The following is a 26,775-nucleotide window of genomic DNA, read 5'->3' as shown; positions in this document are numbered from 1 at the left end:
GTTTAAGCCGGACCATTGATTACATCCTGGCTTCAAAACTACTTTCAGGGTGAAGATATTTCTGACATAAAGTTGTAAGCTACTGAACTTCCCCTTTAACCCGTGCCCAGGAAACAGGTCCTTAGTGACCTCAAAATGCGACAACGTAAACAATTAAGTTGATAACATAATAATACAAATGTTAACACAAAAAAATGCAACGTAGAAGAAAGGAGTTGAGAATCCCCACACTCTCTTCATATTCCCAGATGTGTTCTCTAAAGGTGCTTGGGTCTCTAAAGGTGCTTGGTTCTCTAAAGGTGCTTGGTTCTCTAAAGGTGCTTTGTTCTATAAAAGTTATTTGTTCTATAAAGGTTATTTGTTCCCTAAAGGTTATTTGTTCTCCTAAGGTTCTTTGTTCTATAAAGGTTACTTGAAAGTGTCCCTCTGAAGAACCTGATGGCGCTGCTGAAGGTACTGTATGGGCTAACTAAGAGCCTTAGAACCTACTGACAACACTCAGATGTACATGTGCACTTTTTCAGAGGTATCATTAGTTACAGGTAATCGTAATAATATTTCATCATAGCATGTTTCATTAGAGAAAGTATCTCAATATGTTGTAAGATGAGAAAGATGAGAAAGACGGACACACTGTTTTAGGGAATATACCAGTAATAATATGGAAGTCATTTTATGTAGCACTTTTCATCTCTTTCTCTAATAATTACACAATGAAGCACATAATAAGAGTACATGTGCATTTTTTAAAGACTCATCATTAAGTGCCTGGCTTGGCTAATTAGCCCTGTATGCAATGCTGAGCCAGCTCTGGGTTTGATTAATTAGGCCTGCTCGTTTAGCCGGGTCTGGGGTGGAGACACAGGGCTGTGGTTTGGCACGCTTCCTGCCGGATGAGAAATCTACACCTTGTTGTACAGAGCACGTGTTTGTGAAAAGGTGCTATACAGTAAAGACTACAGTATTTATTTACTTAACAGTGGGCCAAATCCTAATCTCGTTCCCAGACACTTTCGCCCAAATGAGCGAAGACTAACGCGTCAAACTTGGCCTTCATTAGCCAATACATTGTATTGGCTTAAATCGGCTTAATTTATCAACCAATCATCTCCCACAACACCTTCCCCCTAGCCCTCCCCACAGCTCGCAGTGGTGTGATTCGTTAAAATTATATGATGACAAATACTTGACTCAGTAGGTCACTGCCATAGAAATCTATGGTCACTCCCACTAAGGCCAACTTTGAATTGTTGAAATCCCAGGCTTATATGCGCCGTGCACAATAGCCTGTGGACAAGGTTAGCCAAATCCTAACTCAAACATTATGCATTGGTGTCAATGGGAGATTTGCTTGAACATTCGAGTCACACACATGCATTTCAAGTAAGTTACCCCAGTGTACCCTTAGTCCCTCACCTTAGATACCCTCCATCAAAGGTGACCAGTAGTCCCTCTCTCCAGTAGATGGTCTGACTGCGGCGGACTCTGAAGGTGCTACAGCGGTGCCTCTGTTGGCTACCTGTTCCCGCAAAACTGTAGATCACCGTGGTCCTCCTCCGCTCACTCTTAGCATTCCTCTTAGGCTCAAAGGACTAGGACGACACAGAAAGAACTCTTAGCATTCCTCTTAGGCTCAAAGGACGAGGACGACACAGAGAGAACTCTTAGCATTACTCTTAGGCTCAAAGGACGAGGACGACAAAGAGAGAACCCTTAGCATTCCTCTTAGGCTCAAAGGACTAGGACGACACAGAGAGAACTCTTAGCATTACTCTTAGGCTCAAAGGACTAGGACGACACAGAGAGAACTCTTAACATTCCTCTTAGGCTCAGAGGACGAGGACGACACAGAGAGAACTCTTAGCATTCCTCTTAGGCTCAAAGGACGAGGACGACACAGAGAGAACTCTTAGCATTACTCTTAGGCTCAAAGGACTAGGACGACACAGAGAGAACTCTTAGCATTACTCTTAGGCTCAAAGGACGAGGACGACACAGAGAGAACTCTTAGCATTACTCTTAGGCTCAAAGGACTAGGACGACACAGAGAGAACTCTTAGCATTCCTCTTAGGCTCAAAGGACGAGGACGACACAGAGAGAACCCTTAGCATTCCTCTTAGGCTCAAAGGACGAGGACGACACAGAGAGAACTCTTAGCATTACTCTTAGGCTCAAAGGACGAGGACGACACAGAGAGAACTCTTAGCATTCCTCTTAGGCTCAAAGGACGAGGACGACACAGAGAGAACTCTTAGCATTCCTCTTAGGCTCAAAGGACTAGGACGACACAGAGAGAACTCTTAGCATTAATCTTAGGCTCAAAGGACGAGGACGACACAGAGAGAACTCTTAGCATTCCTCTTAGGCTCAAAGGACGAGGACGACACAGAGAGAACTCTTAGCATTCCTCTTAGGCTCAAAGGACTAGGACGACAAAGAGAGAACTCTTAGCATTCCTCTTAGGCTCAAAGGATGAGGACGACACAGAGAGAACTCTTAACATTCCTCTTAGGCTCAAAGGACAAGGACGACACAGAAAGGAATCATTTTAAGAATAGGTACAAGCCTGTGAGCACAACAGATACAGTTGTCTTGCATTGTGTCTTTTGCCCGCCCCCACCATAATGTTACAAAACCTATTGAATATAGTATAGGTTAGAAAAATGTTTTATTGAAGAGCATAAATACATATGCTATATACTCAGTCTTGTGAATATCCTCCATTTATTTACATAACTGGCATCAGACAGTAACATAAATATCAACTAGCATAATCCAGGTAGCACATGTGGATATTTTCAAAAGTAATGGACTGTACGAGTTCTACACTCTTCTATACAGTCTTTTCAATGCTCCTGCGGGTGTCACCGGGAAACCCTGTTAAACTGCCCATGCAGGAGTGGGTGCGAAACCCTGTTACCTGGAGGTCCATCTCGTTGAGGCTGATGAGCATGCGGGCGATGAAGCGTTCCCAGAATCCCGCCGGCACGAAGCTCATCTTGAAGAGGCGCTGGATGGAGTTGGCGGTCTCTTGACGGAAGCCGTGGATGTCCATAGCAGGTTTAGGAGGAAGGAGGTGGGGGAGGAGGTAACTGTAGAGGAGGACAAAAGGTAGAGTTAAATGTACAGGAGGAATATAAGGAAACCATGAATGTCCATAGCAGGTTTAGGAGACAGGAGGTGGGGGAGGAGGTAACTGTAGAGGAGGACAAAAGGTAGAGTTAAATGTAGAGGAGGAATATAAGGAAACCATGAATGTCCATAGCAGGCTTAGGAGACAGGAGGTGGGGGAGGAGGTAACTGTAGAGGAGGACAAAAGGTAGAGTTAAATGTAGAGGAGGAATATAAGGAAACCATGAATGTCCATAGCAGGTTTAGGAGACAGGAGGTGGGGGAGGAGGTAACTGTAGAGGAGGACAAAAGGTAGAGTTAAATGTACAGGAGGAATATAAGGAAACCATGAATGTCCATAGCAGGTTTAGGAGGAAGGAGGTGGGGGAGGAGGTAACTGTAGAGGAGGACAAAAGGTAGAGTTAAATGTAGAGGAATATAAGGAAACCATGAATGTCCATAGCAGGTTTAGGAGGAAGGAGGTGGGGGAGGAGGTAACTGTAGAGGAGGACAAAAGGTAGAGTTAAATGTAGAGGAATATAAGGAAACCATGAATGTCCATAGCGGGTTTAGGAGGAAGGAGGTGGGGGAGGAGGTAACTGTAGAGGAGGACAAAAGGTAGAGTTAAATGTACAGGAGGAATATAAGGAAACCATGAATGTCCATAGCAGGTTTAGGAGACAGGAGGTGGGGGAGGAGGTAACTGTAGAGGAGGACAAAAGGTAGAGTTAAATGTACAGGAGGAATATAAGGAAACCATGACTGTCCATAGCAGGTTTAGGAGGAAGGAGGTGGGGGAGGAGGTAACTGTAGAGGAGGACAAAAGGTAGAGTTAAATGTAGAGGAGGAATATAAGGAAACCATGAATGTCCATAGCAGGCTTAGGAGACAGGAGGTGGGGGAGGAGGTAACTGTAGAGGAGGACAAAAGGTAGAGTTAAATGTAGAGGAGGAATATAAGGAAACCATGAATGTCCATAGCAGGCTTAGGAGACAGGAGGTGGGGGAGGAGGTAACTGTAGAGGAGGGACAAAAGGTAGAGTTAAATGTACAGGAGGAATATAAGGAAACCATGAATGTCCATAGCAGGTTTAGGAGACAGGAGGTGGGGGATGAGGTAACGGTGTAGGAGGAGCAGGACAGAGGTAGGGTTACAATGTTTTGGATGTCCATAAGGGGAACGAGGTGGGGCAGATATATGAGATATGTTATAGGGTCAGTTCTGTTTGCTTTCAGAGAGATAAGCCGTGCTACAAAGTGCATTGTGAAAAGAAAGTACGAGCCTGAACAGTTCAGTTCGGGTCAGCACGATAGTGCACATCATATCTGAGAATCAGTCTCCATGTCGCTGGGCCAAGTTCTGTAAGCAAACGTAGTGGAATGATGCAGATAGAAATGTCATGAACAGAGCTGACTTGATTCCTTATTCTACAAATCAGAGGCAGGCTTGTTCTACATAACACAGTTCCATCTGAACGGTCCACAATGTTATGCTCTGCTGAACATGGCCCAGGGCCCAGCTCAGATAACGGCCCGTCCCTACCTATCGCTGGCCACAGGCAGAGCAATCTCAAACTTGGCCAGAAACTGGAAGTACTGCTCCTCCGTCTGCTGGGTGAAGCCCGTTCCCACCAGGAGCATGCGCAGATCCTCCGCTCGGATCACCCCGTTCCAGGCCACCGATCGGGAGCTCTTCAGGTGGATGATCCGCTCCAGACAGTCCGACAGCCACACGGGACAGAGGAAGTAGAGGGTACACAGGCCGTGACTGGTGTCTGGGAAGTGGAGGATGGTGCCTGTCTCGATCAGGAAGCTGATGGCTGGAGAGAGGCACGAGGGAAGGAGAGAGGGAGAGAAGAGATCAAGTTTCAAGTTCTTATTGTCACTTGCACAAGTACAGTGAAATGCCTTTCTTTCTCTTTCCCAACAATGCAGCAATTCAGATCAGTAGCACTATAAAAATGACTAAAACAGTCAAGATGGAGGGAGGGAAAATGAAGAGGAATACGTTCATCAGGAACATTTTATATAATCTGGACAATGATATGATATACTATGGTTAGTTCAACCAGGAGGGTTAGTTGTACCTCTCCAAGGGGACCGAGGTTAGTGGCCCCTGGTCTACATAATATGTAAAAGGATGAGAAAGCCAACCTGAAGAGAATGTGTAACTGTGTATAAAACCATTCAATCGACTAAATACTTTTAAAAAGTACCAATGCAGCTGTTTATCTCGATATCAAATCATTTCAGGGTAACAATTAAAGGAACATTCCACACCAGAACTCTTTTGGTGTTGCTTTCATTAGTCCATTGTTGAAATGTTTTGCATGACAGCAATCAAGTTTTCAAGATATATAACTTTCAAAATACACAAATACAGCAGGTATGATACATTTAGCATCCTATGCTACATTTAGCATCCTATGATACATTTAGCATCCTATGCTACATTTAGCATCCTATGCTACATTTAGCATCCTATGCTACATTTAGCATCCTATGCTACATTTAGCATCCTATGCTACATTTAGCATCCTATGCTACATTTAGCATCCTATGCTACATTTAGCATCCTAAGCTACATTTAGCATCCTATGCTACATTTAGCATCCTATGCTACATTTTGCATCCTACCTGCTGTATTTCTTTATTTTGAAAGTTATATATCTTGAAAACTTGATAGCTGTCATGCAAAACATTTTGGGACTATGTCAACAATGGACTAATGAAATGTTCCTACCTCACAGCGATTGTTTCAATTAAAATGGTCAAAAAGAAAGAGAAACAGCTTCTTAGCAAAGGGCAATTTCTCCTGCAAGAATTTAGCTAGGAATGTCTGGAAGTGGTCTGAGTGGGGAGGGGCGAACTGACATTTGCTGTTATTGGCAGAGAGGTTTGGAAATCTCTTTCTTATTGGTCTATTAACTAATTTACTGCTTGGTGATGTCACCATGGAAGGCCAAAACTCCATCCCACCAAAACTGTCAGAAATTTCAGCTCTTATACTAATAGAGCATTATCATCTTTTTCACAATTTCACAGTATTATTCCAACCTCATAGCGTGGAAATATATATAAAACACAGGAAAATCACATTTTGACTGAACTGGGCCTTTAATGAAATGTAGAAAAATAAATAATGCTGAAAAAGGAGAGGGGTTTGGCACCGGTCTGCAGGTCCTCGTAGTCTCTGATGTCACTTCCTGGGTTCTGCTCTATGACGAGGTCCAGCTGTGCGTCTGTCAGGTACTGGACCTCGTCTTCTGTGTCCCGCCGACCCCTCTCATCTAGCACCGCTTGCTGCAGTGTAAGGTAGCTCTTTGGGATCTATGAAGGGTTATAGAGGGTTTATAGAGAGGTTATAACGCATCAGGTTACCCACAGAAGAGCTTTATACATAAGCATGCATGCACACACGTGCACAAACACACACACACACACACACACACACTTACCAGTCTGCCCAGTAGCTTGTGTCCGCTAGCTGAACTGCTGCTGTTGTCCTTCATGTAGCAGGCCACCTGGAAGATCAACCTCTTAAGACCATCCAGACCCTCCTGGGTCTTACACGATACCTCACTGAATACACACACACAGTCAGATATACACACACACAGAGTTAGATATACACACACAGACACACACACAGAGTCAGATATATACACACACACACACACACAGAGTCAGATATATATACACACATACACACACACACACAGTCAGATATACACACACACACACACACACACACACACACACACACACACACACACACACACACACAGTCAGATATACACACACACACACACACAGTCAGACACACACACACATAGTCAGACACACACACAGAGTCAGACACACACACACAGTCAGACACACACACACACAGTCAGACACACACACACAGTCAGACACACACACACAGTCAGACACACACACACACACAGTCAGACACACACACACACACACGCGCGCGCTTTCATACCAATCTAAACTGTGTGTGCGGTAACCTGACTGTGTGTGTGTTTTGGTGTGTGTGTGTTTTGTGTGTTTGTGTGTGTGTGTGTGTGTGTGTGTGGTGACTGTGTGTGTGTGTGTGTGGTGACTGTGTGTGTGTGTGAGACTGTGTGTGTGTGTGTCTGTGTGTGTGTGTGTGTGAGAGAGACTGTGTGTGTGTATGTGTGTGAGAGACTGTGTGTGTGTGTGTGTGTGTGTGTGGGACTGTGTGTGTGTGTGTGTGTGTGAGACTGTGTGTGTGTGTGTGTGTAAGACTGTGTGTGTGTGTGTAAGACTGTGTGTGTGTGTGTGTGTAAGACTGTGTGTGTGTGTGTGTGTGTGTGTGTGTGTGTGTGTGTGTGAGAGAGACTGTGTGTGTGTCCTACGGTCTCTGTGTATGACTCACTGCAGGTGTTTCCAGGTGATGTCTGGGTAGCCACTGGCCCTGGCGCCTGATGGAGACCTGCATAGTGCCAGGATGTAGGCCCTCAGAGTGGCCACCCGCTCTGTACGGAACTTGGTGTCGATCAGGTCCAGGTGGGTGCCCACCACCACCACCGCAGAGTTAGGGGCACGCGCCTACAGGTCAAAAGGACACAGTCATTTCCAGGCTATGAAGGTGTTATAGTCCGTTTTCAGAAAGGTGGAGAATGAGGACACAGTCATTTCCAGGCTATGAAGGTGTTATAGTCAGTTTTCAGAAAGGTGGAGAATGAGGACACAGTCATTTCCAGGCTATGAAGGTGTTATAGTCAGTTTTCAGAAAGGTGGAGAATGAGGACACAGTCATTTCCAGGCTATGAAGGTGTTATAGTCAGTTTTCAGAAAGGTGGAGAATGAGGACACAGTCATTTCCAGGCTATGAAGGTGTCATGGTCAGTTTTCAGAAAGGTGGAGAATGAGGACACAGTCATTTCCAGGCTATGAAGGTGTCATGGTCAGTTTTCAGAAAGGTGGAGAATGAGGACACAGTCATTTCCAGGCTATGAAGGTGTCATGGTCAGTTTTCAGAAAGGTGGAGAATGAGGACACAGTCATTTCCAGGCTATGAAGGTGTCATGGTCAGTTTTCAGAAAGGTGGAGAATGAGGACACAGTCATTTCCAGGCTATGAAGGTGTCATGGTCAGTTTTCAGAAAGGTGGAGAATGAGGACACAGTCATTTCCAGGCTATGAAGGTGTCATGGTCAGTTTTCAGAAAGGTGGAGAATGAGGACACAGTCATTTCCAGGCTATGAAGGTGTTATAGTCAGTTTTCAGAAAGGTGGAGAATGAGGACACAGTCATTTCCAGGCTATGAAGGTGTCATGGTCAGTTTTCAGAAAGGTGGAGAATGAGGACACAGTCATTTCCAGGCTATGAAGGTGTCATGGTCAGTTTTCAGAAAGGTGGAGAATGAGGACACAGTCATTTCCAGGCTATGAAGGTGTTATAGTCAGTTTTCAGAAAGGTGGAGAATGAGGACACAGTCATTTCCAGGCTATGAAGGTGTCATGGTCAGTTTTCAGAAAGGTGGAGAATGAGGACACAGTCATTTCCAGGCTATGAAGGTGTTATAGTCAGTTTTCAGAAAGGTGGAGAATGAGGACACAGTCATTTCCAGGCTATGAAGGTGTTATAGTCAGTTTTCAGAAAGGTGGAGAATGAGGACACAGTCATTTCCAGGCTATGAAGGTGTCATGGTCAGTTTTCAGAAAGGTGGAGAATGAGGACACAGTCATTTCCAGGCTATGAAGGTGTCATGGTCAGTTTTCAGAAAGGTGGAGAATGAGGACACAGTCATTTCCAGGCTATGAAGGTGTTATGGTCAGTTTTCAGAAAGGTGGAGAATGAGGACACAGTCATTTCCAGGCTATGAAGGTGTCATGGTCAGTTTTCAGAAAGGTGGAGAATGAGGACACAGTCATTTCCAGGCTATGAAGGTGTTATAGTCAGTTTTCAGAAAGGTGGAGAATGAGGACACAGTCATTTCCAGGCTATGAAGGTGTCATGGTCAGTTTTCAGAAAGGTGGAGAATGAGGACACAGTCATTTCCAGGCTATGAAGGTGTCATGGTCAGTTTTCAGAAAGGTGGAGAATGAGGACACAGTCATTTCCAGGCTATGAAGGTGTCATGGTCAGTTTTCTTTATGTTTTACTTCTACAGATTTGACATTTAGAATCCCAGAGGTCATTGTGGCCAGACCGGACGACTTATCCACGTCCTATGACCTGACCGTTCCTTCCCACAGTGGAAATAGACATGACCTTTGTAGTTAAAACCCTGACGCCTGTCAGAGTCATTTGAAAAAATACGATTGAGGCTCTTTTATTCTCTCAAGTACTTTTTACCATTGTTGTATAACACCTATAAAATAAAATGAATTATTTGTATAGAATATTGACAGACAGATGTTGTAGCCATGAAAAGACAGTGGAGTCAATTCAGGTCAAATCATTTAAGGAATTGAAAAAATGTATAATTGAAAATATAATCATGAAGAGGTTTTGGTTGAGCAGGTATGTTCCCATTCAGTAGAATATACTTCTCCCCACCAGAGGACTACTGTTCTCCCACTAGCCTGCCTCTCCCTCTATTTCCAACTGTCTAATTAAAGTCAACATGTTTTGAATGCCTTTCTTTAATAAAAAGAAGAAACTAAATGGCACTGAAGTGTGACTAACATGTTTTCTGCCTCACCTCAATGTTAAGCAGCCAGGACTGTAGACTGGCTACAGCCTCCTCTCCCAGAGCTAGGTTCCACATGACTACGTACAAGGCCTTGTCCGTGAAGAAACACTGGTTGACCGTGGACATGTTGGCCGGACCGCCGATGTCCCACACGTTGAACGCCACGGAGTCCGCCTGTTACGGTGGTGGAATTAAAACAAGAAGCATTACATGTATAACACTCCGAAACAAATGACTACAAAATGATACCACAGTCAAAACCTACCTTAGTTGAATGACTGACTGAAAAAAAATGAATATTTTGGAGATGCAATTCCTACTCCTTCTGCCTCAGTTCCACCCCTACGCCTATACAGGAGGAGATGTGATTCCTACTCCTTCTGCCTCAGTTCCACCCCTACGTCTATACAGGAGGAGATGTGATTCCTACTCCTTCTGCCTCAGTTCCACCCCTACGTCTATACAGGAGGAGATGTGATTCCTACTCCTTCTGCCTCAGTTCCACCGCTACGTCTATACAGGAGGAGATGTGATTCCTACTCCTTCTGCCTCAGTTCCACCGCTACGTCTATACAGGAGGAGATGTGATTCCTACTCCTTCTGCCTCAGTTCCACCCCTACGTCTATACAGGAGGAGATGTGATTCCTACTCCTTCTGCCTCAGTTCCACCCCTACGTCTATCCAGGAGGAGATGTGTTGTATTAGTGTCAAGATGAGGGTTAATCTCTCTTGGACCGAAGGAAAATAAATGGTATCCTAATCGAGCATCTGACGTAATTACACCAGATTTTATTTCTGGGTTTCCAAGATTAGGAATGGGTCAACATGACCGCCTTTGTGTTCCTTTGTAACATGACATAATCGTAGTAGCCATCCCAGGCTAAAAACAGACTGGCAGCCACACACACACGCCAGGCTCAAAACAGACTGGCAGCCAGGCTCAAAACAAACTGCCAGCCAGGCTCAAAACAAACTGGCAGCCAGGCTCAAAACAAACTGGCAGCCAGGCTCAAAACAAACTGGCAGCCAGGCTCAAAACACACTGGCAGCCAGGCTCAAAACAAACTGTCAGCCAGGCTCAAAACAAACTGTCAGCCAGGCTCAAAACAAACTGGCAGCCAGAATCAAAACAAACTGGCAGCCAGAATCAAAACAAACTGGCAGCCAGAATCAAAACAAACTGGCAGCCAGAATCAAAACAAACTGGCAGCCAGAAGGCTCAAAACAAACTGGCAGCCAGACTCAAAACAAACTGGCAGCCAGAATCAAAACAAACTGGCAGCCAGAATCAAAATAAACTGGCAGCCAGGCTCAAAACAAACTGGCAGCCAGGCTCAAAACAAACTGGCAGCCAGGCTCAGCTTCACATTTGATTTTGTTGCCTTAAAATATTATCTTATAAATGGACTCAAATGGATTTTTGTCCTACCGGTCTACACAACCTACTCTACAAAGTGAAAGAAAAATTAAAGAAAATGTTCCTAATTAATTTAAAATAAAATATGTATTGATTGAGTATGGTCTTCCCACCCCAGAGCAAATAGTTGATGGAAGTACCTTGGGCATGTGCGTGTATTCTGTATGCATGTGTGTGTTCTCTTACGCTAGCTTTAACCCCATTGGGTCGGTCCAGTTCCCAAGTAGCTGTGCTGATGTTTCGCTCTGCAGGGGAGAAAGGGGAGGTCCTGCCCGTCTGCAACGCCTCCAGGAGGGCTGTCTTTCCCTGTCGAGGAGGACCAATCACAAGAAGCTTCAGCAGCTTACAGGGCTCCGCCTTCCGTAGGTGGGCTCGGAGGAAGGACAGCACTGATGCTGGACCTGAGAAAGGGGGATACCTAGTCAGTTGTACAAATTAATGCATTCAACTGAAATGTGTCTCCCGCATTTAACCCAACCCCTCTGAATCAGAGAGGTGTTGACGGCTGCCTTAATCCACATCCCCGTCATCTGACCCGGGGAACAGTGAGACACGATTAAAAAACAAACACCCCAAAAAACACAGACCACGCAGTGTGTGGTGGTACTTTACCTTCTTTCCTGATGTCCTGGGGAACATTAGTGATGTTGAGGTCCTCAATGTCCAACTGCCACAGGTTAGAGAGCTGCCCCAACTCAGCTGGAAGCTCCCGAATACCTGGATTACTGTTCTCAGATCAGGGGAGAGATGGAGTTAGGTACTATACATACAAGGATACCTGTGTTACTGTTCTCAGATCAGGGGAGAGAACGTAAGGAACCAGAGGACCACTTTGATGGGTGAATGTTAATGCGTTTACATCATATGATCTCTGAAAACATAGGGGAATGCTAATGGGACAAGATGTTTCTCATCCTCAACATGTCCTGTTGCTTTGTGAATAAGTGAACATCGAGAAACATTGGGAGAAACTAAATAATGGAATAATGGGCCGGTTTCCTGGACACAGATTAAGCCTAGTCTTGGGCTAAGAACCACTTCAATGGGTATTATTCCATGGAAGACTGACTGGTCATCATGTTGGGCTAAGAAACACTTTCAATGGGTATTATTCCATGGAAGACTGACTGGTCATCATGTTGGGCTAAGAACCACTTTCAATGGGTATTATTCCATGGAAGACTGACTGGTCACATGTTCTAATTTCAATGGGTATTATTCCATGGAAGACTGACTGGTCATCATGTTGGGCTAAGAACCACACTTTGACTGGTCATCATGTTGGGCTAAGAACCACTTTCAATGGGTATTATTCCATGGAAGACTGACTGGTCATCATGTTGGGCTAAGAACCACTTTCAATGGGTATTATTCCATGGAAGACTGACTGGTCATCATGTTGGGCTAAGAAACACTTTCAATGGGTATTATTCCATGGAAGACTGACTGGTCATCATGTTGGGCTAAGAACCACTTTCAATGGGTATTATTCCATGGAAGACTGACTGGTCATCATGTGTCTGGGAAAACAAGCATATGGCAGAAGGCTAAAGGTGAGACCATCGCCTTATTGTTCTGGATGAGAACTAACTCTATTCACTAGTCTAGCCTGGACTACCATGACCGATATTACACAGGACTGGATGACAACAAAACAACGTCTGAGTGGGAAAGAGGATCTCCAGCTAAACCTCAACATCACACTCTGGGCCACAACCAGACTCTACATAGTGCACTACTTTGGACCAGGGCCCATTGGGACGCCCATAGGTCTCTGGTCAAAAGTAGTGCACTATGTAGGGAATAGGGTGTCGTTTTGGACATAGCCCGTGTATTCCTGTTGGAGCCTCCAGTCTGGAAGACTGTGAGAAGTGGACAGAGAACAGTGACCCTGGTGACCCACAGAAAACAGCTGGCAACAGCTGCCTCCAAACCAGTTCACAACAGGAAGGACTGGACAGGACAACCAGAGAGTGGGGCTGTGTAATAAATACTCTAAAATGCTTCCTTTCCTTGTCTCCTTTGCTTTTTTATTAGCAGTGTGTGATGACAGGAATGGACAGATGTCTACATTACAGGTGTTCAGCTAGGTTGGTGACCACAGGATTTACCAGACGGCACAAACACATCTGAGACCCCCATGTTAGTTTTCAGCTGTTGTGTCCCACCTCAGTATAAGGAAGTTATGGAGGAAAGGGACCAGGAAATATAGGGAGTTAAGGAGATTGGGACTAAGTCTAGGGCACTTAAATTGGGATGAGAGCTTGGTGAGGAAAGCAGATGAGGAGACAAGAAAAGTATAGTCAGTCTAGGGACGTAACTAGAGAAATGATGTGGTGAAAGAGCTGGGTGAGATTGATAGGAGACAGGGAAAAGAGACAAGGAAAGGAGGCTAGTGTGATGAGGCTTGGGGCACTTACTTGGAGAGGTAGAGCTCCATGAGGTTTCTCAGGCCACACACGGACTGGGGCACACACTCCAGCTGGTTGTCGTTCAAGGAAAGCACTTCCAAAGCATCCCGCAAAATTACTGGAAACTCGATTGGGCATACTGTCAAGCAGGGGAAAGGCACATGCACGCACGCACACAAACACACACACACACACACACACTCTCACGGTCAATGACCATCAGCAGTCACTGCAGGATCAGGATGTACAGTATGGGGTTACTAATTGCTGGAGCGGTCAGAGAAGGGGGAGAGAAAGAGAGATATGGAGGGAGAGAGAGAAAAGAGAGATATGGAGGGAGAGAGAGAAAAGAGAGAGATATGGAGGGAGAGAGTGAGAGAAAAGAGAGATATGGAGGGAGAGAGAGAAAGAGAGATATGGAGGGAGAGAGAGAAAAGAGAGATATGGAGGGAGAGAGTGAGAGAAAAGAGAGAGATATGGAGGGAGAGAGAGAAAAGAGAGAGATATGGAGGGAGAGAGAGAAGAGAGAGATATGAAGAGAGAGAGAGAAAAGAGAGATATGGAGGGAGAGAGAGAAAAGAGATATGGAGAGAGAGAGAGAAAAGATATGAGAGAGAGGAGAGAGAGAAAGAGAGATATGGAGAGAGAGAGGAGAGAGAGAGAGAGAAAAGAGAGATATGGAGGGAGAGAGAGAGAGAAAAGAGAGATATGGAGGGAGAGAGAGAAAAGAGAGAGATATGGAGGGAGAGAGAGAAAAGAGAGATATGGAGGGAGAGAGAGAAAAGAGAGATATGGAGGGAGAGAGAGAAAAGAGAGAGATATGGAGGGAGAGAGAGAAAAGAGAGATATGGAGGGAGAGAGAGAAAGGAGAGTGAAAGAGCATGACTGGGTTAAGACTGTGTGGTCCAGATGACCGTGATGAGAGGCATAGAGGGGTTTCCAAACCACATGAGCAAGGGCTTTGGACCCAAATGTGACCAGCATCACTGCTCATATAGGCTGTTTATTAAACTCTGTCCATGCCACAACCGGCAGAATGAGAATCTGACCAGACAACCAACAAAGTAATTATTCTACCACAGTCCCAGTACAGACTGCCACAGTCCCAGTACAGACTGCCACAGATCCAGTACAGACTGCCAAAGTCCCAGTACAGACTGCCACAGTCCCAGTACAGACTGCCACAGTCCCAGTACAGACTGCCACAGTCCCAGTACAGACTGCCACAGTCCCAGTACAGACTGCCACAGTCCCAGTACAGACTGCCACAGTCCCAGTACAGACTGCCACAGTCCCAGTACAGACTGCCACAGACCCAGTACAGACTGCCACAGACCCAGTACAGACTGCAACAGACCCAGTACAGACTGCCACAGTCCCAGTACAGACTGCCAGACCCAGTACAGACTGCCACAGACCCAGTACAGACTGCCACAGACCCAGTACAGACTGCCACAGACCCAGTACAGACTGCCACAGACCCAGTACAGACTGCCACAGTCCCAGTACAGACTGCCACAGATCCAGTACAGACTGCCACAGACCCAGTACAGACTGCCACAGTCCCAGTACAGACTGCCACAGATCCAGTACAGACTGCCACAGACCCAGTACAGACTGCCACAGATCCAGTACAGACTGCCACAGATCCAGTACAGAATGCCACAGTCCCAGTACAGACTGCCACAGATCCAGTACAGACTGCCACAGTCCCAGTACAGACTGCCACAGATCCAGTACAGACTGCCACAGACCCAGTACAGACTGCCACAGATCCAGTACAGACTGCCACAGATCCAGTACAGACTGCCACAGATCCAGTTACACTCCAGTCCTGTTACAGACCACTACAGATCGGTTCAGTCCAGTTCACTACAGTTCATTACAAACCACGACAGATCGGTTCAGTCCAGTTCACTACAGTTCATTACAAACCACGACAGATCGGTTCAGTCCAGTTCACTACAGTTCATTACAAACCACGACAGATGGGTCTAGTCCAGTTTAAGTCCAGTTCACTACAGACCACTATGGTTCAGTCCAGTCATGTCAAGTTTAAAAGTCCAGTCCATGTTAGACCACTAAAGTAACACTACAGTCAACAGCGCCAGTCCACATGAGTCCGGAACCAGTACCTGGGTCCGGGTCTCTCCGGTGCCATGTGGTCAGGAAGGCCAGCCTCCTGGTTTTGGGTCCCTCCTCAGTCCTGAAACAAAACGGTTCCAACTTCCATCACATTCATGCATTCTTGGTTGTATTTTTTATTGTTTACCATGTCAGCTGAAAAGTGCTCATCTAGGATCAGTTTTTCCTTTGAGATTATAATGAATAAGATTAGGGGCCTGAATAAAGATAGGGCGGGACCTGATCCTAGATCGGGAGTCCTACTCTGAGACGCTTGATGCATATAGCCCCAGGTACCATTACAGTAGTTTGCCCCTTCCCCCAAGTCCTACCCCTTCCCCCAAGTCCTACCCCTTCCCCTACCCCTTCCCCCAAGTCCTACCCCTCCCCCCAAGTCCTACCTCTACCATATTACCTTCATTAATCCATAGTACCCAACGTTGCTAACACCAAAACGTTATGGACAAGGGTAAAGAGGAAGCTAGGGTTAAAAATGGAACCAGGCCTTGAAGTGAGAGGAAAATATTAAAAGTAAGAGGTTAAGGCCGTGTCCAGAAACAACTCCTAGGCCCTAGACACTTAAACCCCGTCCAGAAACAACTCCTAGCCCCTAGACCCTAGACACTTAGAACCCAACCAGAAACAACTCCTATCCCATTGAATCAAATCAAATCAAATGTATTTATAAAGCCCTTCTTACATCAGCTGATATCTCAAAGTGCTGTACAGAAACCCAGCCTAAAACCCCAAACAGTAAGCAATGCAGGTGTAGAAGCACGGTGGCTAGGAAAAACTCCCTAGAAAGGCCAAAACCTAGGAAGAAACCTAGAGAGGAACCAGGCTATGAGGGGTGGCCAGTCCTCTTCTGGCTGTGCCGGGTGGAGATTATAACAGAACATGGCCAAGATGTTCAAATGTTCATAAATGACCAGCATGGTCAAATAATAATAATCACAGTAGTTGTCGAGGGTGCAGCAAGTCAGCACCTCAGGAGTAAATGTCAGTTGGCTTTTCATAGCCAATCATTAAGAGCATCTCTACCACTCCTGCTGTCTCTAGAGAGTTGAAAACAGCAGGTCTGGGACAGGTAGCACGTCCGGTGAACAGGTCAGGGCTCCATAGCCACAGGCAGAACTCAGTATCTAGCACCTTTAGATCTAAACAAGTTTCTAGGGGCTAGTAGTTGTTTCTGGACGGGGCCTAAGTGTGAGTGGTAAGATGTATGACCTTTCACCTACTTGCCCAGATGGTTCCTGGAGAGGTCAAGGGTTCTGAGCAGAGAGCATTTCCACTTGTTGGGTGCCGGGAGAGTGGAGATCTGATTCCTACCCAGTCTGAGAGAGACCAGGGCCTGATGAAGAGAATGAGTGGGAGAGGGGGAGGGAGAGAAAGATAGGGAGAGAAAGGGGGAGGGAGGGAAAGAGGGAGAAAGAGACAGTGTCACCAAAGCATGGCCTGTGGTCATGACAACTTAATTTACATCTAGTGTCCCCATTTCCCTGTCTACCGTTGGCGTCACTCTCTCTCTTCACTCTCTCACTCTTCTGTTTCTCTTCCTCTATTCTATTCCAATGAAACACCGCAAATGCCACTATAATCAACAATCTTGCATTAATTCCTTCACAAATATTTGGAAAATTGCTTCATAAAGCCCATAGCATTCCTGAGGTAAATGAAACACTCCATCGTTCTCCTCGGAATTCAGGAACCTAAATTAAACTTAACATCCGTTTCCATTCATTATTACTGTTACGCTAATATCTTTAAAACCTAATCAAGCGTACCGTGATTCATCGTACTAACGCTGAGAACAAGGTTGACGTTTTACGTATTCCTAACCAAATTGTGTTTTTTTGTTAGTTTCTTTACATTGTTTGTAACTTTTTAAACTTATTTTGTACATAATATTGCTGCTACCATCTCTTATGACCGAAAATAACTTCTAGACATCAGAACTGCAAATACTCACCACACACTATCAGAATCCTTTCTTTCCTTTAACAAGTCGAGCCTGACGTGAATGACATACTGCTTTCCCGGGAACAGGCCCAGATCCCCGTCATTTGCGTGAAGAGAAGGTGGAGAAAAAGGGGCCGGAGGGCGGGCTGCCTTCTGAGAATTAGTAGGCGATCGAATAAACCCCCACTTCCTTCCATTCTGCTAGCAAACGTGCAATCTTTGGAGAATAAATCGATGACCTATGCGGAAGATTCAACTACCAACGGGACATTAAAAACTGTAATATCTTATGCTTCACGGAGTCGTGGCTGAACGACAACATTATCAACATACAGCTGGCTGGTTATATGCTGTATCGGCAGGATAGAACAATGGCGTCTGGTAAGACAAGGGGCGGCGGACTATGTATTTTTGAAAATAGCTGATGTACGATATATATTTTTGTATTTTTCATAGCTGTCTAAATACCGCCACAGACTAACACACTAAGACTGCACTGAATGAGCTGTATTCCACCATAAGCAAACAGGAAAACGCTCATCCAGAGGCGGCGGTCCTATTAGCCCGGGGACTTTAATGCAGGGAAACTTAAATCAGTCTTACCAAATTTCTATCAGCATGTTAAATATGCAACCAGAGGGAAAAACAACAACAAAACAACTCTGGACCACGTTTAGTCCACACACACATATATGCATACATACAAAGCTCTCCTCGCCCTCCATTTGGGAAATCTGACCATAATTCTATCCTCCCGATTCCTGCTTACAAGCAAAAATTTAAGCAGGAAGCACCAGTGACCAGCACCAGTGAATAAAAAGTGGTCAGATGAAGCAGATACTAAGTTACAGGTCTGTTTTGCTAGCACAGACTGGAATATGTTCAGGGATTCCTCCGATGGCATTGAGGAGTACCCCACAACAGTCAATGGCTTCATCAATAAGTGCATCGATGACGTCGTCCCCACAGTGACCATACGTACATATCCCAAGCAGAAGCCATGGATTCCCTACAACAGCCGCACTGAGCTAAAGGCTAGAGCTGCCGCTTTCAAGGAGAGGGACTCTAAGCTCATAAGAAATCCCACTATGCCCTCCAACGAACCATCAAAGAGGCAAAGCGTCAATACAGGACTAAGATCGTATCGTACTACACCGGCTCTGACGCTCGTCGGATGTGGCAGGGCTTGCAAACTATTACAGATTACAAAGGGAAGCACAGCCAAGAGCTGCACAGTGACATAAGCCTACCAGATGAGCTAACCTACTTCTATGCTCACTTCGAGGCAAATAACACTGAAACATGCACGAGAGCACCAGCTGTTATGGAAGACTGTGTGATCACGCTCTCTGCAGCAGATGTGAGTAAGACCTTTAAACAGGTCAACATTCACAAGGCCACAGGGCCAGATGGATCACCAGGACGTGTACTGCAAGCATGCACTGACCAACTGGCAAGTGTCTTCACTGACATTTTCAACCTCTCCCTGTCCGAGTCTGTAATGCCAACATGTTTTAAGCAGACCACCATAGTCCCTGTGCCCAAAAACACAAAGGTAATCTGCCTAAATGACTACTGTCATGACGTGGCCCTCTTTGGGTATAGCGAGTACCATCCCCCTCTCTCTCACCACCTCTCTCTTCCCCCTACGCCCAGGCTCTGTTATCTCAGGTCGTAAATTCCATGAGGAGACTCTCTTCCCCCCCAGCCATGCAGTATATAGAGAGTGGGTTCACAGTAGAACAAAGAAACTTCTTTTACCGCACAGAACTTGAGAACTGAACAATATCCATGTTTTGGAGAATGCGTAAACGGTCGGTGGAGAATCCAGCTACAACCGGTCCATTTTATGGTAATACAGCCACATTACCATAACTCTGTTAATACAAGAGTCTCCGTTATGGCCTCCCGGGTGGCGCAGTGCCACCAGAGACTCTGGGTTCGTGCCCAGGCTCTGTCGCAACCGGCCACGACCGGGAGGTCCGTGGGGCGACGCACAATTGGCCTAGCATCGACCGAGTTAGGGAGGGTTTGGCCGGTAGGGATATCCTTGTCTCATCGCGCACCAGCCACTCCCGTGGCGGGTCGGACACAGTGCGCGCTAACCAAGGTTGCCAGATGCACGGTGTTTCCTCTGACACATTGGTGCGGCTGGCTTCCTGGTTGGTTGCGCGCTGTGTTAAGAAGCAGTGCAGCTTGGTTGGGTTGTGTATCGGAGGACGCATGACTTTCGATCTTCGTCTCTCCCGAGCCCATATGGGAGTTGTAGCGATGAGACAAGATAGTAGCTACTAAAACAATTGGATACCACGAAATTGGGGAGAAAAGGGGGGTAAAATTGTAAAAAATAAAATAAATATATATTTTTTTATTATTATATAAAATGAATGAGTAAAGATGAAACTATTTGTGAAATGATGTAATGTGATTTTAAACTGTTTAATGAAAGAGAATCCAATTCCCTTTAAAGTGAACTAAATCATTTGCCCGCCCCATGAGCACAGACATTGATCTGGCATCATGGGACAGCCTTTTCTGCTGTTCCGAATATAACCCCCACCAGGAGAAGCCCACTTCAGACCAAGCGTACCTTGATTACCGAGAGGGCTAAGGTTTGAGTAGAGACCATGCATTCCTCAATTGTTGAATTCCTAACCAAACCACGTGGAGCATTGGCTACACTGGTGGAAATGGTTCAACTCTGAGACTATCGATACGGACAGAATAAGAGCAAATCTTCGATAATTACTAGTCTGCAGCTAGAATTTGTGTCAACAATGCAAAGACCGACAACCGCCGAAAGATCTATTCTATAAGAACATTTCTGAATGGGACTCTGTAGTATCCATTCTAAAAACAAAAGACTTCATGGGAGAGAGAGAGACTTGGAACTTTCCAACAGAAAGAAGGACGATTCCAACAGAGATCCTGACGACACACTGAGAGTAAATATATATATTGATTGCAATTATTCCCGAATGAGTGAGCGTTCATGTGCAAAGGATTAACATTTCAATTATAATAATTATCAACTGTGTAGTGACTCTGGTCTTTCCCGGCCTTCTCAGTCCACACCCACTTCCCTTAACCAACCAAGCTGCCATATCGGTTTAGCCCACTAGGGAACATTCCCTATCATTTCCTTGTAAACATCTACTGTTTGCTTGTTTGTGCTTTTCTGTGATTATTTATTTATTTGTTAGTAAATAAATGATTAAGACAATTGATGTATGGATGATTCATAGTGAAGGCTGGGTTCGTGCAGATAACCAACAATTTATGACGTTTGGAATGAGACTAATATGAGGTAAAGAAGCATTCATTCATTAGAAGACTAATTGATCAGATTTAAAAATATCTGAAAATGCATATATAAATTTGTCATCTGAAGATTTTCCTTGGTGCCCTGACTTGCTAGTTAATTACATTTACATGATTAGTTTAATCACATAATAATAATTACAGAGAATTGATTTGATAAAATAACAGTCTTCAATTTAATGATGCCAAAGACACACTACCGACCTGTAGGACTCACGTCTGTAGACATGAAGTGCTTTGAAAGGCTGGTCATGGCTCACATTCTATTGTGTTATTGACTGTGAGTTTATTTATCCCATGTGTAACTCTGTGTTGTTGTTTTTGTCGCACTGCTTTGCTTTATCTTGGCCAGGTCGCAGATGTAAATGAGAACTTGTTCTCAACTGGCCTACCTGGTTAAATAAAGGTCAAATTTAAAAAAAGAAACATCAACCCCTTTATCCCAGAAACCCTAGACCCACTCCAATTTGCATACCGCCCCAACAGATCCACAGATGATGCAATCTCTATTGCACTTCACACTGCCCTTTCCCACCTGGACAATAGGAACACCTATGTGAGAATGCTATTCATTGACTACAGCTCAGCGTTCAACACCATAGTGCCCTCAAAGCTCATCAATAAGCAAAGAACCCTGAGACTAAACATCTCCCTCTGTACCTGGACCCCCTCCTGTACTCCCTGTTCACTCATGACTGCAGTGGTAGGCCTGATCACCGACGAGACAGCCTATAGGGAGGAGGTCAGAGACCTAGCCGTGTGGTGCCAGGACAACAACCTCTCCCTCAATGTGATCGATGCAAAGGAGATGATTGTGGACTACAGGAAAAAGAGGACCGATCACGCCCCCATTCTCATCAACGGGGCTGTAGTGGAGCAGGTTGAGAGTGTCATGTCCCTTGGTGTCCACAACAGCAAACTAACATGGACCGATCACATCAAGATAGTCGTGAAAAGGACACAACAAAACCTATTCCACCTCAGGAGACTGAAATGATTTGGCATGGGTCCTCTGATCCTCAAAAGATTGCACAGCTGCACCATCGAGAGCATCCTGACTGGTTGCATCACTGCCTGGTATGGTAACTGCTCGGCCTCCAACCGCAAGGCACCGTAGTGCCTACGGCCCAGTACATCACTGGGGCCAGGCTTCCTGCCATCCAGGACCTATACCAGGCGGTGTCAGAGGAAGGCCCTAAAAATAGTCATAGATCACCCTAGTCATAGATTATTCTCTCTGCTACCACACAGCAAGCGGTACCAGAGCGCCAAGTCTTGGTCCAAGAGGCTTCTAAACAACTTCTACCCCCAAGCCATAAGACTCCTGAACATCTATTCAAATGGTCACGCAGACTATTTGCATTGCCCCCCCCCCCCTTTTACACCACTGCTATTGTTATCAACTATGCATAGTCACTTTAATAACTCTACCTACATGTATATATTACCTCAACTAACCGGTGCCCCCGCACATTGACTCTGTACCGGTACACCCCTGTATATAGTCTCGCTATTGTTTTTACTGCTGCTCTTTAATTACTTGTTACTTATTTCTTATTCATATTTTTTTAACTTCATTGTTGGTTAGGGGCTCGTAAGTAAGCATTTCACTGTAAGGTGAAATGTTGTATTCGGCAGCATGTGACTAGTAAAATTGGATTTTGATTTGATTTGAATCATTGTTTCAGTTGGGGTTCACTGACTGCAGAGTAGTACAGCAGTGCCACCTTGAGGTCATTGGGTAAACTACAGGTTTAATACAGAAATCCTCATCTTCTGAGTGGTTACTTTAAAAATATATATATTTTACCTTTATTTAACTAGGCAAGTCAGTTAAGAACAAATTCTTATTTTCAATGACGGCCTAGGAACAGTGGGTTAACTGCCTGTTCAGGGACAGAACGACAGATTTGTACCTTGTCAGCCTGGGGATTTGAACTTGCAACCGGTTACTAGTCCAATGCTCTAACCACTAGGCTACTCTGCCGCCCCACTTAAAAAGGTTCAATACGCAGAGATCCCTCAGCCATTTCCTCATTGCTAAAATTCTAATAGTTTGCCTAATTTCAGTTTATGTGACAAAAAAAATCAGAGTATAGAATCATTGTACCATCTAAACTGCTGTGAAATATATTTTCAATAACCCAAAATGTTTTACTTAATAATTGGAAGCATATAAATAGCATAAATAGAACTACAGCTTCTTAGACTTGCTTTTAATGAGTGAGATCTATAACGCACATTTCTATGTGAATTTGGTCTGGTCGCCCAAATACAGTAAAGCTTATGGAGGTTTAGGGAGGCTTATTTAGGTTAGACCCATCAAGTCAACAAATCCAATGTTTCTAGCCAGGCCCAAACGGACTCAGTCATGAACTACCATGCAGGAAGCACTGCTCCCAGTGTTGTTAAGCTGCTTTGGCCTAGGCTTTAGCTCAGTGGGCTAACAGGGTTTCGAGTTGCGCATAATAGCCCAGGTATTGAACCTGTGATATGTACAGCTCAGACTGCCCAAATATTGAACCTGAATTATATGTGCAACTCAAAACCCTGTTAGCCCAGTGAGCTGAAGCCTAGGCCAAACAATGCTAGTGCTACCCAACCTTACCTCCAGCTCGAATATATAGGAGGGCAGCTCCTTGATGACGTTGTCTGAGAAATCCAGCTCCTGCAGCTGAGTTCTCCAGAAGATGGAGATGGTATTGGGAAGACTCTCGATGGCGTTGGATGAGGCTCGACAGTGCTTCTACAGAGGGGGGCATCACCAATCAATGACTCACAACATCCAGAAGATGTTTCAAAACCATCACTCAAGTTCTGAATACAAGAGGGCAAAGGAGGTGGTGAAGAGTCGCTGAGAGGAATCTGTATGATTTAAAAGACATGACCACTTTCCATTTCAATACCTAGTACCTTCTTGCTTCTACGCCAACAATGGTCACAAATCTAGAAGGACTGGATAGGTGTAAGCAACTAGTATGATGGTTCTACCCAGCTCTCCATTGGAGCTTCCACTATATTCCTCTCACCAATCCAGTCCTTTCAGAACTGAGCATTTAAAAGGGGACAGGAGATACAGGAAGGTGCTAGGGAACCAAAAGGAACCAGGCCCTAGTTTATTCCTACCAGGGGAACCATAGAGATACAATTAATAGATATCTTTGAGAAGAACACTAAACAGGGTAGGACCTAAAAGAAGGTGCTAGGGTTCCAAATGGAACAAGGCCGTAGTGTCTAGTGTAGTGTCTGCCTACCAGAGGGCAGGCCCAGGGGTCAGGGAAGCTGGTGAGTCTGTTCCGGCAGACTTTGAGGGAAGTGAGGGATTTGAAAGAGTGAAGAACAGCAGAGGGAAGACTGGTCAGACAGTTGTCAGACACATCCAGCTCCTCCAGCTTACGCAGACCTATCCAGTTAGTACCTGAGGAGGAGCAGAAGAGGGCACTCAATTCATTCATCAATCTTCATTTGTAGAAACCAAAACATTTTGTACAAGGTAGCAATACAATGTGCTTCACATTAACAAATAAAGACAAAATAGATAGCAGAGAAACCATTTGAGATCAGAATAAAATCCTAAGAACCCTTCTAAGAACATACTGATATACATTTGTGACAAAGAGCAAAGACCACTCTGACATGCGGTGGATCATACCATTAGGAATGTCAAACAGGGAGGTGAGCTTGTTCTTAGCAGCAGAGAGCCTCTGGACTCTGGTGAGATGGAGCAGTCCGGACGGCAAGCTGGTCAACTCATTCTGAGACAGATTCACCTGGTGAAGTCTACAGTAGGACAGGAGCAGAGAACGAACACACACACACACACACACGTCAGGATTAAGTGAGATGCTGAGGTTAACAATACAACAGAGATCAGTAGAACAGCAGACTACAGATATTAGATACACAGAGTGGACAAAACATGAAGATCTCTTTCCATGGCAGACTGACCAGGTGAACCCAGGTGAAAGATATGGTCCCTTATTGATCCATTTCAAGTAGGTGTAGATGAAGGGGAGGAGACAGGGTAAAGAAGGATCTTTAAGCCTTGAGACAGTTGAGAGATGGAGTGTGTATGCGTGCCATTCAGAGGGTGACTGGGCAAGACATAACATGTAAGTGCCTTTGAACAGGATATGTAGTAGATGTCAGGCACACTGGTTTGTGTCAAGAACTGCAATGCTTCTGGGTATTTCATGCTCAACAGTTTCCCATGTGTATCAGGAATGGTCCACCACCCAAAGGACATCCAACTTGACACAACTGTTGAAAGAGTCAACATGGACCAGCATCCCTGTGGAACGACACCTTGTAGAGTCCATGTCCCCAATGAATTGAGGCTGTTCTGAGGGCAAAAGGGAGGGTGCAACTCCATATTAGGAAGGTGTTCCTAATGTTTGGTATAGTCAGTGTAAATGTGTGTGTACACTGTACACACTGCAGTGAACCTGTTTAACTAGAATAGTAAACTAACAAAACAACCAACTGGGGACATTTTGTTAGTCAAATGCTATTTCTAGGGTGGTTAAGGTTAAGTTTAGGGTTAGCAGCTAGGTTAAGGGTTAAGGTTAAGTTTAGGGTTAGCAGCTAGGTTAAGGGTTAAGGTTAGGTTTAGGGTTAGCAGCTAGGTTAAGGGTTATGGTTAGCTTTAGGGTTAGCAGCTAGGTTAAGGGTTAAGGTTAGGTTTAGGGTTAGCACCTAGGTCAAGGGTTAAGGTTAGCTTTAGGGTTAGCAGCTAGGTTAAAGGTTAAGGTTAGGTTTAGGTTTAGCAGCTCGGTTAAGGGTTAAGGTTAAGTTTAGGGTTAGCAGCTAGGTTAAGGGTTAAGGTTAGGTTTAGGGTTAGCAGCTAGGTTAAGGGTTAAGGTTAGGTTTTCAGGTTAAGAAAAATAGTATTTTGAATGAGACTGAATTGTGTGTTCCTACAAGGGGGTTGTGTGTGTGTGTGTGTGTGTGCTAGGGCTGGCTGATATATGAAACCTCTCGCTTCCCCTCTTTACACACACAGACCAAGCCCCTCCCCCTGCCACTCACAACAAAAAATACTAAAAATCACTTCTTCTCTGACAAGCGGTTTCAACTCGCTATTTGCGTTTGAGGTTTGGTCCAACAGAATGGGTCGTATGGACACTGAAACACATTGAGACATTATTTTACTGTAATGGAGGAGACGTTAACCTGGAGACTGAAACACATTGAGACATTATTTTACTGTAATGGAGGAGACGTTAACCTGGAGACTGAAACACATTGAGACATTATTTTACTGTAATGGAGGAGACGTTAATCTGGAGACTGAAACACATTGAGACATTATTTTACTGTAATGGAGGAGACGTTAACCTGGAGACTGAAACACATTGAGACATTATTTTACTGTAATGGAGGAGACGTTAACCTGGAGACTGAAACACATTGAGGCATTATTTTACTGTAATGGAGGAGATGTTAAATCTGGAGACTGAAAAACACATTTACATTATTTTACTGTAATGGAGGAGACGTTAATCTGGACACTGAAACACATTGAGACATTATTTTACTGTAATGGAGGAGACGTTAACCTGGAGACTGAAACACATTGAGACATTATTTTACTGTAATGGAGGAGACGTTAACCTGGAGACTGAAATACACATTTATATTATTTTACTGTAATGGAGGAGATGTTAATCTGGACACTGAAACACATTGAGACATTATTTTACTGTAATGGAGGAGACGTTAACCTGGAGACTGAAACACACATTTATATTATTTTACTGTAA

General features: G+C 44.8%; 1 protein-coding gene across 1 annotated transcript in view; it reads right to left on the bottom strand.

The window, feature by feature from the left end:
• LOC139384611 (leucine-rich repeat serine/threonine-protein kinase 1-like) overlaps positions 1-25,208 on the bottom strand; it is a 90,923-nt gene extending 65,715 nt beyond the window's left edge. The window contains exons 1-16 of the mRNA XM_071129431.1: positions 25,169-25,208; positions 24,666-24,899; positions 24,268-24,431; positions 23,622-23,759; positions 16,972-17,084; positions 15,745-15,815; positions 13,619-13,748; positions 11,811-11,923; positions 11,385-11,599; positions 9,790-9,954; positions 7,517-7,689; positions 6,570-6,693; positions 6,282-6,441; positions 4,655-4,931; positions 2,922-3,093; positions 1,417-1,592 (exon numbers count right to left, since the gene is read on the bottom strand). Coding sequence (XP_070985532.1) covers positions 1,417-1,592; positions 2,922-3,093; positions 4,655-4,931; positions 6,282-6,441; positions 6,570-6,693; positions 7,517-7,689; positions 9,790-9,954; positions 11,385-11,599; positions 11,811-11,923; positions 13,619-13,748; positions 15,745-15,815; positions 16,972-17,084; positions 23,622-23,759; positions 24,268-24,431; positions 24,666-24,899; positions 25,169-25,208 — 2,465 coding nt within the window. The remainder of the gene's footprint in view (positions 1-1,416; positions 1,593-2,921; positions 3,094-4,654; positions 4,932-6,281; positions 6,442-6,569; positions 6,694-7,516; positions 7,690-9,789; positions 9,955-11,384; positions 11,600-11,810; positions 11,924-13,618; positions 13,749-15,744; positions 15,816-16,971; positions 17,085-23,621; positions 23,760-24,267; positions 24,432-24,665; positions 24,900-25,168) is intronic.
• Positions 25,209-26,775: the final 1,567 nt, after the last annotated feature.

Source organism: Oncorhynchus clarkii, chromosome 26 (genome assembly GCF_045791955.1).
Source record: "Oncorhynchus clarkii lewisi isolate Uvic-CL-2024 chromosome 26, UVic_Ocla_1.0, whole genome shotgun sequence".
Classification (NCBI taxonomy): Eukaryota; Metazoa; Chordata; class Actinopteri; order Salmoniformes; family Salmonidae; genus Oncorhynchus; species Oncorhynchus clarkii.
The sequence above is the reverse complement of the archived record's forward strand: the minus strand, read 5'-3'. Positions and strand labels throughout refer to the sequence as shown.